An 18,338-nucleotide genomic window follows, 5' to 3' on the forward strand; every position below is an offset into this window, starting at 1 on the left:
CTTGATTTGAGATCAATTTCTGATCATGCATGGTACATTGGCGCACATGAAGGCATCCAGAGTGTTCACGATGCTTCCCCCTGGCCACATATACATCAAATACATGAAAGCCCCTTGATTTACAGGCACATTGAGTGCTTGTAAGGCATCAGCACATTAACCACAGCATCAATTGCGATTGCCTGCATGCAAATCAACCAAATCGGCACAAAAGCCCCTTGATTTGCACTGCAATTTGCTGCGATTTTGCCCAAATGTGCAATTTCTCACATCATACAGCATGTATGAGTGCTTAATTGCACAATTACATCAAAAGCCCCAAATTCCGACATCCAATTTCCTGCAAATTGATCCTGATTTGACCAATTTCCTGCAAATTTATCCTGATTGTGACCAATGTCACCCAATTTTGCCAATTTTGCTCAAAAATTGAGCAATTGGGCACCTGTACCTGCTCAATTGCTTGAATTGATAAGAAATTTCCAAAATTGAAGTAAAATACCTTTGATTTAATCCAATTTGCAGGCTGAATTTTTTGTTGCAGGAATCTGCTTCTGTTTTGTGCAGGTGAGAAGGGGGGCACTTTTGCTGCAGATTTGATGGCTGCTCCAATCAAGATGAAGTTTGTGCAGGTACGGCTGATGCTGGGCGCTGGCTGCTGCTGAGGTTGCTGCTGCGTTGGAACTCCCGTTGGAAAGGGGGAAATGAGCTACGTCTGCCCACGCAATGAAGATGCTGCTGTTTGCTTTGCAGCCGCCTTCGCCTGCTGTGCGCTTCGCTCGCCTATAGCGCAAGTTTACATGACGGGCTCCGCCCAACGCTAATATGCTTTGTAGCCAGCCGAATCGCGATTAAACGCCTCAACGCCCACTGCCTACGTGTCTGCCTGGCTGCCTTCGTCGTCTCCTCCTCTTCGTTCGCCTAGTAGCCTTCGCTTCTTCACTCGTGTTTGCCTTCTACACGCCTGCGTTCGCTGCTGAGCCGACTCGCTTCTTTGGCCACCAGCGCCTTGCTGCTTATATGCCTACGCCGATGCTTCTTGTAGGTGCGCTGGCTGCTGCTGCGATGACTGGATGGCTACGCCTCTTCACACACAGGCAGTATCTGGCCAGCCCCTGCGACCAAGGAATCAAAAGGCCCAAGAGCAGGCGACCAGCAGAGTAGAAGAGGGAGGAGAACCAGAAGAAGAATCTGGAGACCAAAGCTCTGATACCAGTTGATGGGAGAAGGAACCTGAATTAGGGTTTAGAGATCATTCATGGGAGACATACACAGAGAAGCAAGGGAGAGAGAGAGAGAGAGTTGTGGGGATAAGTCAACTCATGAGGCATGAGTGTGTGACTCCCCTATCACACATGTATATTGCACTAGTACACATAGTGCACTTAGTACATTAAAAGTACTAAGTGTACTATGTACTATAACTTATGGGCTTGTACACACTATAAGGGTGGGCATAACGCCTTTACCCCAACAAACTTGGCATCTCGGTCTGACACTATGGTCCTAGGAATCCCGCCAATCGGGTACCAATGCCGAATGAACAATTGGGCAACATCCTCGGCGGTCACATTGGCCGTGCAAGGAAAGCATAACAAATTTGCTAAATCTGTCAATGATAGTTAAGCACTGTGTATTATGCTTACTTGGATTGGGAGGCAGATTCGTGACAAAGTCCATTGAAATGTCTTGGAAAGGACCCTCAGGAATTGGCAAGGGCTGTAACAACCCTATCTTCTTTCCACGAGGAGCTTTCACCTTTTGACAAATATCACAGTGTTGTACATATGTAAACACATCTCGCCTCATCTTTGGCCAATAATATTGCCGTTCCAATTTCTCGAGAGTCGAATTCATGCCCCTATGACCACCTGTAATGGCGTCATGGGCATCATGGAGAAGAGCTGCCCTGAACGACTTGATGACACACAGTCGGCCTTTGTAGAAAAGCCAACCATCGCGTATCAGAAAGTGACATTGTCCTGTGGCATCCAATGCTTGTTCCCATTGTGTACCGAATTCCTCGGAATCTGTGTACATGTGCTTCATGTCATCTAGTCTTGTACCAACAAGATCGAGTCTAGTGGTTTGAATCGTAGTCACTTGTCCCTTCCTGCTCAAAGCATCGGCCACTGGATTGGCCTTTCTTGGAAGGTACTCAATCATACCACCGAATTGTTGGAATATTTGACTCCAGCGTTGTTGTCGATCACTTCGCTATGCACTTGGCATTGTCTGAATCCAGCGTAATGCCTGATGGTCAGTGCGAACCTCAAAGTCACGGCCATACTGAAAATGTTTCCAATGTTTCAAGGCCTGTATAATTGCTAGGAGTTCATGATCATAGACTGAGTAGTTTCTCTATGCGGGTAGTAACTTACGAGACATGTAAGCTACTGGATGACCATTCTGTTGCAATACACCTCCAATTGTGATGTTACTCGCATCGGTGATCACCTGAAATGGCTCGTTCCATGAGGCAAGTGCTAAATAAGGTGCTTCTGATAAAGCCACCTTGAGGTTCTTGAATGCCTCCAACGCTCGTGGAGTCATTCGAATCTTTTGCCTTCTTGTCTTCACTCCCTTTAGCAGATTGGTGAGATCTGCCGAGAGGTCAGAAAACTTGTCGATGTAGGTGGAGTATGCCTGGCATATATCCACAAAGGATCTGATGTCATAGGCTGTTTGAGGTACTTCCCAATTGACAATCTCGGCCACTTTAGCCGAATCAAGTTGAATGCCTTCATCACTAATTATGTATCCCAAGTAATGCACCTGGAACAGATAAAATTCCGACTTCTTCTCATTGACGTAGAGCTCGTTGCTTTCCAACAACTTAAGAACTTTCTCCACATCAATGTCATGCTACGCAACCGTAGCTGAAAATATCAGTATGTCGTCCAAAAATATGAACACACACTTTCCAATCAAATCCCGAAAAACACGCATCATCTGTCAGAAGTCATCTCCTGTCTTTATCAGACACCAGGGCCTCTGTTGTGGGTGTGCCCGCCCTGTATAGGTGTTTTCTCATTTTTCCTCACTCCCCGTATTTTTTCCCCATTTTTCCATGGTGTGGGTGGCTGCCCTATGCTGGCAGGATCACACAAAAGCGGGCCGACTGCACTCATACACATATGGAGCTGGCCGACTTTTTCTGTTGGGGTCGTGGAGGATTTTTTGGCTGGCCGACTGGAGGTAGACGCTTAATATATATTTCTTTCTCTCTCTCTAGTTGTACAGGCCATACCTCAGTTAGCTACTACTTGTATGCAGAGCTGATGTTGTTAGTTTTAGGTTCTTGTTCATTTATGTTATTTACCAGGATCATTGTAACCCATGGATACTTTGTAACATATTTTTAGTCTCATAGATCCTAGTGGTCGTTTGAAGGCGTTAATATTATTCTCTTTGTGTGTGTGTGTGTGTGTGTGTGTCCCTCTCTCTCTCTCTCTCTCTCTCTCTCTCTCTCCGAGCAATGAATTGAGGATTTTTAAATTCAGTTAGAAATTCAAAGAAGTTGCTTTTTGATCATTTTAATTGCATGATACAGGAATCAACGAACATTTCGCCCTAAAAAGAGTACTCCATCAGGGAGTAAGGTAAATTTTCTTTTTAATTTTTTGCTTGCAAGCTCTATTCTAATTGATGTATAAAATGTGTGTTGCTAGAAGCATGCTCTCATATTTGTGCATGTAGGCTTTATTTTTTGTACTTGGTGACAAGTGGCTTATTTGCTATTATTTACTTCTATGCACACATACGGCTTCCTCATAATGACCCTTAGCTGGATGCCATTTCAATTGGTACGTCCCAAGACTCTTGGTGAGAATATTTGCTATCGTTAGGCAGTAGACAGATGTCACATCCCCAAACAAATCTAGCTTTGCACAAAGTGTGTAGCACAATGAGCTCCGTGCAAGCATGGAACATTTTTTTGCGAAGGTCATCCAAGTATATTTGTTGCGTTGCAACCATACTGAGCCCATTTTCCCCAAGAATCCACCTCAACATAAGTGTTTCATAGAATGCAAAGCACACGGCAGTGTTTTCAGCTTGTATTGACAAGAGCTCCAGTAAAGGCTTCCAAGATACAAGCAATACTATGTCATTGTGTACTTGGTTTTGGACATACTAGTCCATTGGAAATCAACCAATCAAGGTTTTCCCAAAGTGGTGTAACTGCAGCAAGTTGCGTGCAATACTCTGAGGATATCAACTCTACTAGCCTGGGGAATCACCCGTTGTCTTTCCTTGTGTCCATACAATCTCTAGACTAAAGCACGTACACGGTACAACGCTTGTTCCTCTTCTACCAGCCCTTTGACCAGATGTATCAGCCTTTTGGCCAACTGTTCCAGCTCTTTGACCAGCTGTTCCAACCCTTTGACAAGCATGTACACCTCCTTCAAGGGTCCAAACAACTTTTAGATGCATTGATGGCACAAGTTTTGGCACAAGCTTTGTACGGAAGGCAACCAAAAAGAAAAATAGTCCAAATATGTACCTTCCTGGGTGTTCAGTAAGGTAGATAAAGAAAATTCGTAGGAAAAGTCATCAAAATTAACCTTGGTATCCATCAAAGCAGTCCCGAAACAGCCAAAAATGAAAAATGGCCCAAAAAGCAAAAAATTCACTGAAAACAACCATTTTGAAGCCAGACAGAAGTCCTCAGCACCGTTGTATCTCTACAGTCCATACGTTCATACATATGTTTGTTCAGTGCATAAAGTACTTTACAGCCTTATGGATGTTAGCACTTGTGATTTGCTGTCTTGGCTCAGTGGCAGCTCTTCCGTACAGCCTTGGAATGCATGTGTTGTTGAAGATATGATGAAGGGGTTGATTTGCTTATAAGGTGGTGTTGGACTACTTTTTCTCTGCTTTATATTTCCATGCTTTTATTAGATTGTGCGCCTTTGTGCTTTCTTGATATACGACATATTCAAAAATTAAAACAAAAAAAAATAAAAATAAATTAAGGGGTTGTTTCTATTCTTACAACTTGCAACACACATAAGATCAATCTTTTAGCGCATAGGCTGAACCTAAGCTAAGGTGGATGTAAGATGTCCATGGGGTGTGTGTGTGAGAGAGAGAGAGAGTTATATTAATGTCTTCAAAACACCCAAAGGGTCTATGAGACCAAAATAATATATACATAGAAGTCATCATGGCTTGGACTCTAGATTGCACCATGTGCTCAATGGAGACATAATGGCACCAACACCTGAACTCTCATGTCAGTCATGATATAAGAGCTTGACCACAAATGACAGGCTACATCAGTTTGTCAAGACAACCCCCCAACGGGGGTATTCCAAGAAAAATGGAGCCTTTTATAAGATTCAAGGGTTATTACACACACAACATTTATTACAATCGATTTTGGGGGGCTACCCAAGCAGAGAATCCATGACAGAGACATTGGCTTTTAGAAAGCCCAATCATAATGTTCCTCTTTTAGAGAAAAATTATCCATGAGGGACCATGACATTAGCTGCTTGTTCTACTATTGAGGATGCTCTTGCTTCTTGGACTTCTGCTTGATCTTCCGCCACCGGGTTTGCTTGCACCTTCTCTTGCTCTTTGGCCATATTTTTGAAGCATCGGTCTTGTGCATGTCCGAGCTTTTTGCAGAAGTTACATCTGATAGTTCTTTTCCCTTTGCCTTTTCTAAACATGACTATGCGTGACTTATAGGAAATCTCAGATTGCAGAACTACAATTATCTCATCATATGTCGTTTCCCAAGTCACCCTTAGTACAGTTAAGGTTTTAGAGAATTTTGATTTATAGAAGCACAACTTTCTTGTCATCTTCATCCATAGCAACTCCCAAGCCAAAGAGTAGTTGTATTGTGGAGCCTAGATTGCCCAAATGTTATCTCAATGTTTCTCTGTCATTCATTTTTAAGCGTTTTTTTTTTGTTTTTGTTTTTTTTTTTTTGTTTTGTGCTCAAGGAAGACTTTGGAGTTAATGATTTTATTACCAAAAAAGTTTTCCAACTTTGAAATCCACATGATGAATTAGGTTTTTGGACAACCCCAAGCTTGATGAGTGTCAGGGCCTTGTCATTACAGTCATTCCATGTGCAATCTATCGCTTGGTTTAAGGTTCGTGTCGTTTAGCACATTCCAGACGCTATCTCTCATTATCAGGATACACATCTTATTTGCCATGTTGGGAAGTTGCTTCCATTGAACTTTTCAATCACCAGACTGGCTTTGTTGAGGTTTTACTTGAAAAAAGTCCAAATATTATAAATGTTGAAGTGGGCATTTAGACATATGTCACTTGATATGTGGGAAGTCCCAAAAATTTTATTTTATTTAGTGTAGAAGCTAACGTGGGCTTGCTGATGGTGACTAGAGTAGCAAGCCAAGTGGAGGGGAGGCGACACCCCCTCCTCCCCCCCCCCCCCCACACACACACACCCGGCAGGCGGGTGAGCAACTAGCTCAACTTAGCTCAGTCTTGTTGGTGGGGCTATCATGAAGTCTGCCAGGTCTGCCAGTAAGTTTGTGGAACTATGGCGGAGATGGTGCCAGGCACGCGGTGTTGCGAGAGAATTAGAGGAGAGGGGAGGTCGTGGATGAGAGAATGGTTGGAGACAGCAAGCGGAAGGAGAGGAGAGACTTGGAGCAGCCAACAATGATCCAACACTTAGTAAAATGATGAATGAATTAAATGGCAAAAAGCTTGCTCTTATTTACAGCACAAATAACCAAGTCGGCCAATAGAAGAAACCCACGATTGGTGAAAAATACCTACGACTGGGAAAAAGTGCCAAAAAATGTGGTAAGTAAAGTACATCAGATAAATATGCTACATATGGTACAATAAATGGGATAAATACTGGAGATGAACAGAGTCCAACACCTCCTCTCAGCTCCAGCACAGTCAGGAGCTGATCAATAGAATCTTGAGGAAGAGGTTTAGTGAAAAGGTCAGCTAGGTTTTCATGAGAGGGACAATGCTCCAAAGAAATGATACCATCAACGACCAGCTCACGAACAAAGTCCTCAATGTGTTTGGTCCTACCATGAAAAGATGAAGTTGGAGCAGCGCCAAGGCACTCTGGCTATCTATAAGAATGCGAACATAGGAGTCCGAAAGAGTATTCAGATTACTTAGCATCTGCATCAACTATAACAGTTGACAGCAAGTATCCAAATAGGCCCGGTACTCAGCCTTAGTAGAAGAAATTGAGATTGTTCTTGCTTCTTAGATCACCAAGAAATGAGGCCAGAACCGCTTTGTATCCTGGTCACTTGCCCAATCAGCATCAAAGTATCCAACAAGCTCAGTACCTCCTGTGAAAGAGAGACCATAGTCCAAGGTACCAAATAAGTATCGAAGAACCTTGAGAGTGGCTTGCCAATGAGAATGTCGAGGAGTGGAAGAGAATCGGCTGAGAACGCTGACATTGTAAGAATGTCGGGCCTGGTATAAGTCAAGTGAATAAGAGAACCCACAAGCCTCGAGTACTGCGTACCGTCCTCAAAGATGGAAGTAGAATCTTCTCGGGAAAGCTTGGAGTTCGAATCTATCGGACAGGAAAGAGGACGACACTTTGTCATCCCAAATGTCTCTAGTAGCTGTTGTAGATATCTGTATTGGCTAAGGAAAACTCCATCAAGAAGGTAGTGGAGAAGTCCTAAATCAGTCATCTCAAAAGTGGAGGTCCATTAGGATTCTGATAGACCTCCATACCAAGAAGGTAGTGGAGAAGTCCTAAATCAGTCATCTCAAAAGTGAGCTAAATTTGACCGAAGCTGTTCAATCTTGGCAAGATGAGAGCCACTGATCAACAAATCGCCAACACATAAGATGATCAAACATATCAAAGCATCCTGAGCAAAGACAGAGAGCTTGCTATCTGCAAAGCATCTCTAGAAGCGAGGGGAAAGAAAGAATGTATCAATCGCATCATACCATGCCTTGGGTGCTTGTTGCAAACCATAACGGGCTTTGTGCAATCTGTACACCTTACCCCTGTGTCCAAGAACCTGAGAACTTGGAGGTTGTTCAATATAGATCTCCTCATGCAAATCGCCATTGAGAAAGGCAGAGTTGACATCCATATGATAAACCGGCCAGTGAGGATGAGCGGAGAGAGCAAGAACTGTCTGGATAGTGGTGTATTTGGTTGTAGGGGAAAAAGTTTCCTCATAGTTAATACCCTCAATCTGAGAATACCCCTTTGCAACCAATTTGGCTTTGTGTTTGTCCAGAGAACCATCGGTGTGAAACTTGGTCTTAAAGACCCACTTGACCCCAATGACGTGCCTATGCGAAGGTCGGTCCACAAGCTCCCATGTACCATTCCTTTCAATTGAATGAATCTCGGCCTCCATGGCTGCCTGCCACTCAAGAAGAGCAAGAGCCTCTTTAGCTGTAGTAGGCTCATATGATTGCACCACTTTACTCATCAAGGCGAGGTTACAGGAATGATGAAGTTGCTGTAATCTCTGTGCCCGTGTCAAAGGTGCTGCTGAGGAGTCGGTTAGCTGGTGAAGATCAACATCTGAGAGATGAGAGTCACGAACAGTGGCTTCTAGCCATTAGGGAATCTTGGGGGCAATCCCCGGTCGCACAGAAGAAATCACCAAGGACTTCTTCTCCTGATCCCATAATTTGTAAGCTTTGGATTGAGAGCTATAACCAATGAATTTGCACTTCCTAGATTTTGGATAAATTTGGACGTGGCAGAATTAGGGATACGAGGATAGGAATCACAACTGAAAACCCTGAGATGTGAAACCGAAGGTTTTTGTCGTATAAAAGCCTCCTCTGGTGTCATATTAGTAAGCGCCTTTGTGGGAGAATGAGTGATGATGTAGATAACAGTGGTCATAGCTTCTCCCCAGAAAGAGGGAGGAAGATTAGAAGAAGAAAGCATGGTATGGGTCATCTCTTGAACAATCGTGTTTTTGCATTCAACCACACCATTCTATTGTGGAGTGTCAGGCGTGGAGAACTGACGACCAATATCTTTGTGGGAACAAAAGTTGTGGAAGGCTTTGGAGATGAATTCTCCTCCATTGTCCGAATGGACTCGTCAAACCTTCTGTGTGGTCGCATTCTCAACCAGAGCCACCCACTCTTGAAAGCGGGAGAATGTAACTTGGTTGAACACAATGCTAATCAATACACTTAAATACACTAAGATTTGAAGGACACTTGCTCAAATACAAGAAGTAAATTGCTGAATTGACAAGAGACACACAATGAGTCGGAACGGCCGACCCCTCCCTTGAGTAAATTGTATTACTATTGGAGAAATTCAATACATAGCTTCACGGGCATCCATTGCCAAATCCTCCATGCCAATGCATATGAAATTCAGCATTTAGAAAACAATGGTATGTCGATGTAGATCACCAAGGAGCTGCCTTGATGCCCGACCCGACTTCAGTGCCCATATTCTCTACCATTGGCTCTATGTTCTACCAAGCAAGGTAGCAACATCTTCAAGAGCACATAGGACAAGAGAAATACTACACAGGGCGGCTAAACAAGGAGTCCTGCCCTTCTACTGAGTAAGTAATGACAACACATTGTCCAATTAGCTTACCAGTCTTCATAGAAGTTGTTGCAAGCGGAAGCCTTCGCGTTGGAAGCTTTAGAAGTGTTGATATCTTCGATTTGCCGCAATCCTTCGCGACAAAAGTCTTCAAGAGGATGAAGGGAACCTTGGGAAAGCTTCCCCTATGGTTCAATTTGAGAAAGGAAGGCTGAAATTAGGGTTTTCAGCAAAAAGACCAGAAATTACAGCAAAAATGAGAGCTGTTTTGCTGAATTTCAGTCATTGGGAGTGAGGAGGAGAGTGATTAGCACTTGGAAACACTCTTGGAAGCTTGGAAAATACCCTAGCAAGTTGGGTATGGCTATGGAGAGCTTGGAAATGGAGAGAGATGGTGGAAAAATAGAGTTTTCAGCCTCCAAAAACCCTCATGAAGAGAAAACACGAATTTCTCTTAATAAGTAAGTGAATTGGGGTCCAATCAGGTGAAGGGACATGGGGAGATGCCCATTTATGAGTAAAAAGGGAGGATCAGGTCCTGGACATTGAGTCTTGTCCGCCTCGGGACTTCAGTGAGTGTGAACTTGGAAGCGATCATAATTTATAAGTGACTTTTGGGCGCCCAAACTTTAATGAAATGGGAACGCACTCACTTATAAATATTGGCTAAGTCCTAAGGGCTATTTGAGCCTAGATCGGGAAATACTTACCACCTGTTCACATGCCACACAACCATGTCAGCAGACAGTTTCACACGCACGGTTCACGGGCGGGCGTCCCCTTACCCGGAACTACACATAGGTCATGCAGGCATGAAAACAGCATGCAATTTCATTTGCAGGCAAGCACATAAAGATGCTATGCAATGCAGCATTGGCATGAGTAATTTCCGTTCATGAAACCATATAAGACCAGGCGTTTCCAGGCAAGTATACGCAATACCAAACCTAGTGGAAAGCCAATCCTCCAGGCGTTTCTGGGCATGTACACAAAGGCACAAGTCCCAGCGGAAAGCCAAGTCCTCCAGATATTTCGGGCATGATAACATCAAGTCCCAGCGGAATATCATATCCAACTATACAGCATGACACGTGTCAATCACCTGCATAGGCATATTCCATAAGCCATGGATACCAATCCAATATGTACATAGTGTGAAAGCAAGAGTGAACCATTCGGGTGGCCAAATTGGTTGCAAGCTTAGGATGTGCATTCTCTTTGCCAGGCCTCTTTGCAAGTCTTGCTTTCTCAAATTTCAGCAATACCCAATCATTCTCTTTAACATCCAATTGCCTTCTATGCTTGTCGGCAGCCTTTTTATGCTTGTCTTGTGACCTTGCAATGGCTGTCCGCACCTGAGCAAAAGCAATATCCAAGTCTCTTACATACTCATCAGTTGCAAATATCTCATCCTTTGTGCAAAGTATGGGTGGCAAAACCACCTTACCATAAACAATCTCAAACGGGGCCTTTCCCGTAGATGCATGCACCGTGTTGTTGTATGCAAATTCCACAAGCGGTAAGTACTTCTGCCAAGAAGACTTCTGATCTGCCACATAACATTTCAAGAGATCCAACACGGCTGAATTTGCAGCCTCACTTTGCCCATCCGTTTGAGGGTGATAAGCTGATGAGAAGTCCAATTTGGTGCCCATATTATCAAATAAGGCCCGCCAAAAGAGACTTGTAGTCCTGGGATCTCTATCCCCCACAATGGACTTCGGCATTCCATGATGTTTGAACGCTTGTGCAAGATATATTTTAACCATATGCTCAGCTTTGATGGTCTTTTTGACCGGCAAGAAATGAGCTTGCTTGCTAAACCTGTCCACAATTGTCCAAATTGCATCATTACCCTGTTGGGTACGTGGCAAGTCCATAATGAAATCCATTGTAATACTTTCCTATGGTTGCGTGGGAATAGGCAATGGCTGAAGCAAACCTGGTGCCTTTTGCCTATCAAATTTGACCTTTTGACAGGTGATACATGCACGTACATGTGCCTCTATGTCCTTCCGCATACCTGGCCAAAAGAAATACCGCTCAATCATGTGCGTAGTAGGCATTATGCCTCTATGACCAGCATATGGAGGAGCATGGCACTTATCCAAAACCTTTTGCCTCATGTCAGACACCACACATAGGCAATTATCTTTCATGAGATAACCCTCTTTGATCACATATGAGGCATGTACATGACCAGCCATCAAATCAGTCCAAATAGTGGCAAAATCAGCATCCGTATGATACAAATTACGCATGGTAGACAAGTCCCCATGAGAGGCAACCGAGATAGCTGCTACATACGGCTTTCGTGACAATGCATCGGCCACTACATTCTTCTTTCCTGGGGTGTGCAAGATCTGAAAATGAAACACTGTAAACTTGGTGTGCCCCCCAACCCCCCCTTTCCCCTTTTTCCCCAATGTAGCCTCCCTTTGAGAGTGGTCAACAATGAAGTTCTCTCAGAAGCTAGTGTCTCAAACAACTATAATGAGGTGTTTCCATGGCTATTATGGTGGACTAAAAGAGAAGTGGTTTGGTTTTAGCTATATAATGAAAGAATGGGTACTATGCTGTGATACCCACAAAGAAATGCTGCAAGAACTGAACAACACTGAATATGGACAGCAAGCATAAAGGAGAAAAGAAGATCACTGGTGAATATCACCAGAAACGGTAATACATCACGAGGAGCAGCATGAGGGAGGTCCCATAGATGCTGCCTATCACTGCAAAAGCTGAAAAGAGAGATGATCTGAGGGAAAAGGGAGCCAGCCCTTTTATACTACCTCAGTATGCTGGTCGGCCAACTGTAGCAGGCCGACAGCATGGCTGTAGCAAAAAAATGCTATAAAATGTCTAAAAAATACAAAAAATGTTGAATAATCTCTACTAAGATATGCCAATGTAGGGCCTCGTATGGAGTCAGATACAAGCATGAATGTGCATGGGAAAGTCCATTTGGGGATGAAATAATTTCCAACACCTCCTCTTCAGCACTAGATGGGTGGACCAGGTCCGGTACGTTGCAAAAAATCGTCCAAAGAGTCTGAAGGAACAACCTTCTCATAAAAGGCACAAAGCTCGTGAAGATATGGTACATCTGAATACCGAGAAGGTCTCTGGAAGAAGCCACAAGAAGATTGAGAAGATATCGAAGACGAAACACCAGGATCAATCTGGAGAGAGAAGCCCTCAGGAGATGGAACCATAGATGGCTCTGAAAAATGTGGTACCTCCTTTGCATTTGCAATAAGTATTGGGACCGAAGTAGAATCCTCCTCTGAAGAATAAGGAAATGAAACAACCACTGGAACAAACTGATCATCAGTGATAGCTGAATTTGCCAGGTTCGAAGTAGGAACAGGCTCCAAGATAGTGGAAGATGCCTCCTCTGAAACAGAAGAAGGAGAAGCAACTGCCAGGAGAGAAACCGCCAAAGTAGGAAGCTCCAGAATATGTGAGGATATCTCAACAAAATCATCCACCTGCTCTGTAGAAGAACCACTATCCTCCTGTGAAAGAGAGGAGAGAAAATCTGCAATAATAGCATCAGCATGGAACAACACAAGAGAAGGAAGATACTCATCCAAAGGGATGAGAGGGGAAGAGAAGAGAATCCCCAAGAGGGGAGAATGGTGATCTCTAGAAGCCATCACCTCCAAGAGCCCAAGCTTCCTTTAGAAAGACTAGAAGAGAGGGTGGGTGAGAGGGAACCAGAAAGAGAAGAGAATAGAATGACTCTCCAGTGGTAAAGGCTGTAAAGCAGCTCTGTAGAAAGAAATTGCAGCACTTGAGGCAGTCCCGAGTGAAAAAGCAGCTCCACAAGAAAACGCAGCAAGTGAACAGCTCCTATATGCTGTAAACAGTCAACAGCAGCATGGGAATAGAAAACGCAGGTCCGTGTAGATGTTTCCCGCTCTGATACCATGAAAGAATGGGTACTATGCTGTGATACCCACAAAGAAATGCTGCAAGAACTGTACAACACGGTATATGGATAGCAAGCATAAAGGAGAAAAGAAGATCACTTCTGAATATCACCAGAAAAGGTAGTACATCACGTGGAGCAGCATGAGGGAGGTCCCGTAGATGCTGCCTATCATTGCAGAAGCTGAAAAGAGAGATGATCTGAGGGAAAAGGGAGCCAGCCCTTTTATACCACCTCAGTATGCTGGTCGGCCTGGCTGTAGCAAAAAAATGCTATAAAATGCCTAAAAAATACCAAAAATGGTAGAAAAAATGCTGAATAATCTTTGCTAAGATATGCCAATACAGGGCCTCATATGGAACCAGATACAAGCATGAATGTGCGTGGGAAAGTCCATCTGGGGATGAAATAATTTCCAACATATAAGGGTGACATTTGTGGAATTTAATTCAAGGAAAATGTTTTTTCTTTTTTGATTTTGACCACTATGCTTGACTTTTGAGTTGTTTATGAAGTCATGAATGGAAGCATTTTGAGTCTCCTGTGTAATTTATAAATTATTTCAAACTCTCATTGTGCTCATGTTTTCCTTGTGCTCATGTAGGGTGCACAACTTCGGAAACACATTGATGCAACTTTAGGGAGCGGAAATCTTAGGGAGGCTGTACGTCTTCCTCCTGGTGAAGACTTGTATGAATGGCTTGCAGTTAACAGTGAGTTTCATATCTAACTTTCTTTTGTGTCAAGGAGCTGGAGCATAATCCAAAGCACTTAGTAACATTACAACAAGCATAAAGAGTACAATTGAGACACACGTGACACCCTCAAAAGCCTGTTGACAAACACATCACCTTGCATTCAGACACACACACACACACACACACACACACACACACACACGTGCACACAAGCATGCGCTCATGTAGAGCCCTTGTGCCTATGTGCAGAGAAGAGAGCAACATAACACAAACACACAGCACGCATAGTAGCTGTAAAACTACTGTATTGTATTGTGTATAAGAAAGTGTTTACAACCGATTTCTCAAGTACAGAATGTGTTTGAAAATGTAGACCACAATACTCAACCGGATAGTCCTTGGCCAGCCCAATCCCCAGTACAGAATGTGACTGACAATGTAGACCAAAATACTCAACCCAATACTCCTGTTGTAGTTCTCCGTGGCCAGTCCAATCTCCAGAGAAATGCTTTGTAAGGCTTCAATAGTTGAGAAATACTCGATGGGGAATGAGGAAACCCTACGCATACTTATATACCCTCCCAATATGCTGGTCAGTCATCTCTACTCCAATTGGCCTGTAGAGGACTGACCCATGATCATGTGTTTTCTGGCCGACTTACTTCTGACGTGTCCTCCTATGGCAACTATGGAATTGGCAATGAGTGAAGCCATCGTAAGTAGCTGCAAGTGCTCAACCACACATTCCCAGAAAATGTCCTTTTGAGATGACTCCATCAGACACCAGTGTTCATGCTTCGTCCCTCCGCCCATTACAGTATCATGACAACTCAAAACCATAGAGTTAACTACAGAGTTCCTACGAGACTGAGTCAAATGAAGAGCAGCTCTGGTACTAGTGGGAGCGGGCGTTGTCGTTACTGTTGCAGCAGACGAAGTGGCTTTCTCCTTGCCCTTACTATTCTGCTTCTTCGTGTTCTTTGGATAGTCCTTCCCAATATGCTATGTGGAGTCACAATAAAAGCACTGCTTGGAAACCATCTCGCCTGCGACACTCTTTGAGACACTAAGGCTCCCCCACTTGCCTTGTAGGTTGCTAGTGGGCGTTTCCCAGATTCATTTACAAGGGTGTAAATGCTTGAAGAGGTGATGTATGCTATGTACTTGAGGCTAACCTGGGGGTTAAATTGGTAACCTAGGGGTAAGGTTGGCTAATCTGTGGTTTAAGGGGCCCAAAAGATTATCCCTGACAGCCTTGCTGCCTGACTGCTTTTACCTGCTGCTTGGCTGCTGGTCGCTTAGGAGAGGTGCCTGGAAGACCCATAGGTGTGTCATAGTCCACAACCTATAATAGCTTGGCGATAAAATCTTAAGGGTTCCCTAAATCACCAACAAGACTATGCAGATGGACCGATGTGCGTACGTATGTGTACTTTGTGTGCAGACATTGCAATGGAGACCAAACTATGGGCTGGTTCCCATTCTAGAAATCTAAATACAATGCTATGTGGAGGCTCATATACACTACTCTTAGATTTGGTGTGCACACACACATCAATACCAACGTTGGGAATTTGGCAAGTTCAAACTGGCACATAGTCCAGAAAACCTTATTTTAGAAAAGTGACAGTTCTTTACGTCTTCTACTCGTGTTTGCTATCACCCATGTGTGAATCTCCTCCAAATCAATATGTTCTGCCACACAAGCCAGCAACTTTCAGCTACTCCTGACCGTATTGATGGCCGTACAACCCTCAGCTTGCTGCCATACAGTTCATACATGCATCTATACAGAGATGCTCCAGAATCCAGATGCAGTACATTGCACTGCAGTATGTAGCTCCATACTGTTGCTACTGTACAGTAGGGGGCTGTCCGTACAGTTGGAGAGGGGAGGAATGATGTGCTGATGATTAGGAGAGGCTGATTGCTGTGCTTTTCTTGCAAAGCTAGTATGTGTGTTATGTGGGTGGTTGGCCACTTTCTATAATTGAATTGACATAAAGCGCGAAAAGCAGAAAGTTATGTAGATATGTACATGATGCAGGCACGTAAACACACTGAACTGATTATGGTGTCTCTCTCTCTATCTCCAGCTGTTGATTTCTTCAATCAGGTCAACCTACTTTATGGGACACTTTCAGAATTTTGTACACCAGAGAATTGCCCTACGATGTCTGCAGGCCCTAAGTGCGCAATTCTTTCATTGTCTGAAACTGGCCTTTTCCTTAGCATGTGCATACTTGTGCTGAAGTGGATGTTCAAGTCATTGTCCTTGTGCTACAGGTATGAATATAGATGGGCTGATGGTGTGCAAATCAAGAAGCCAATAGAGGTCTCTGCTCCCAAGTATGTTGAGTACTTAATGGATTGGATAGAGGCTCAGTTGGATGATGAGTCCATATTCCCACAGCGGCTTGGTATCATATCATCTAAGCTAGCAAAGATTGAAGCAGGTTGCATGTCTCTCCTTGCTTTCAAGGTTTTCTAAAGAGTCACTGCTTCTCTTCTTTCATGGTACAGGTGCCCCGTTCCCTTCAAACTTCAGAGATGTGGTCAAGACCATCTTCAAGCGATTATTCCGCGTATATGCACACATTTATCATTCACATTTCCAGAAGATTGTGAGCCTTAAAGAGGAAGCACACCTTAATACATGTTTCAAACACTTCATCCTCTTCACTTACGTAAGTTTCACCTCTAAGCAGTGTTGATAAGAAAGCATTAAAAATGTCTTGTTATTTATCCATCATATTTGCTTCTGCAGGAGTTTGGGTTGATTGACAAGAAAGAGCTTGCACCACTGCAGGAGCTGATTGATTCTATCATGGTGTCATATCAAGTGTGATCATGTTGTCATTAGTTTACTCTATGCTGCCCAAATGCAGGGCTCACCTCACTCAAAATAAACTTCTAACTAAAACTTCTCTTTTGTGCAAACAAGGAAAAGATTGACTTGGTTGTGTGTGCACGGGTGTGTACACGTACACTTCGTTCCTTGAAGCTGTTAACAGACTTGCACACTGCACTTGGAAGTGACTTAATGTTTGTAAACTAAATTAAGTTCTCTATTAGATATGTAGAGTACGTAAAGAATCTCATCTTCTCAAATTGTAAATTGAAAGATCATAAGTGTTATCCTTAAGACATAATGGATTGGGAACTAACTCCTATTTTTTGTGTGGGATCGACTATAGTGTGAGAAGCATGCCTGTAATTGTGCATTATGTTATTATGTGCTTAAATTAAATAAGCCTTTTTGCTTATCACATGCAGCTCCATGCTTCATCACACAAGTTTCATGTAAAGACAGGTTAAGAGATGCATCTTATAACTGATGCATGGTATATTGCACACAAGGAGGAACTTTGTGATCAACATATATGAGATTGGAAAGCCCAAATATTGTGTGTAAGGAGGAGTTTGTTGCTCTGCATAAGATTCTTAAGTAGAGATGCGTGGCTCTCTACTTGCATGAGTCATAGGTGTGGTAACACCCTACCTACGGTAGGGTGTGGGACAGAGATGATAGTAGCATACAAGACCATTAAGAGGTTTGTCTTGAGACATCTGAAGATCAGATTTTTGAAATCCAGTACCCAAGGAGGTGGTGACACCAATGTACAACAGAGACAAATAGGAGACCAGCATTTATGGACAGATTTGGGGCAGCTATCATTGCCCTCCATCACACGTTAGATATTCTTTAGCCTCCTCCAGGTGAATCAGCTGAGAGACCACTCATCAGCTTTAGACATTGATCAGCTTCTGTCATTATACAGAGGATAATATAAAGGGGTCGGAACTAGGTTGATTTTCTGGGATACCTTCCATGGGTGTCTGTAAGTAGAGTCTAAGACCACCTACATCAGACAAGGATAGATGTAGTCGGGGTGATAAGACACAAAATGTCCTAGGGCCAGATACATGGGTCTATTAGGCAAAGCCTTGTAGTCATGATGCTGAATGAATGCGCTACTTCTGCCACAGTGTATCCTCTTTCCGAAGGAGCTTATTGTTGAGGTTTAATTCTTACTCATCCGCACACTCTAGGGGAACTTTGTGTGTGTATAATAATCTTTCCGACATTCAATTTATATCATTAAGTTTTCTCCTCTTACATGGCAGTTTGCATGATGACTTTTATTTGGAAAGCTCTCTCTCTCTCTCTCTCTCT

General features: G+C 43.4%; 1 protein-coding gene across 1 annotated transcript in view; it reads left to right on the forward strand.

The window, feature by feature from the left end:
- The window catches only part of LOC147640890 (MOB kinase activator-like 1A), a 30,546-nt gene extending 13,211 nt beyond the window's left edge, over positions 1–17,335 (forward strand). The window contains exons 2-7 of the mRNA XM_086816354.1: positions 3,554–3,602; positions 14,068–14,176; positions 16,258–16,351; positions 16,448–16,581; positions 16,685–16,848; positions 16,929–17,335. Of these exons, the coding sequence (XP_086672480.1) occupies positions 3,554–3,602; positions 14,068–14,176; positions 16,258–16,351; positions 16,448–16,581; positions 16,685–16,848; positions 16,929–17,009 (631 nt within the window). The 3' untranslated portion in view covers positions 17,010–17,335. The remainder of the gene's footprint in view (positions 1–3,553; positions 3,603–14,067; positions 14,177–16,257; positions 16,352–16,447; positions 16,582–16,684; positions 16,849–16,928) is intronic.
- The last annotated feature ends 1,003 nt before the right edge of the window (positions 17,336–18,338 follow it).

The sequence above is a fragment of the Cibotium barometz genome, chromosome 2, assembly GCF_041138505.1.
Source record: "Cibotium barometz isolate CiBa-2024 chromosome 2, ASM4113850v1, whole genome shotgun sequence".
NCBI lineage: Eukaryota > Viridiplantae > Streptophyta > Polypodiopsida > Cyatheales > Cibotiaceae > Cibotium > Cibotium barometz.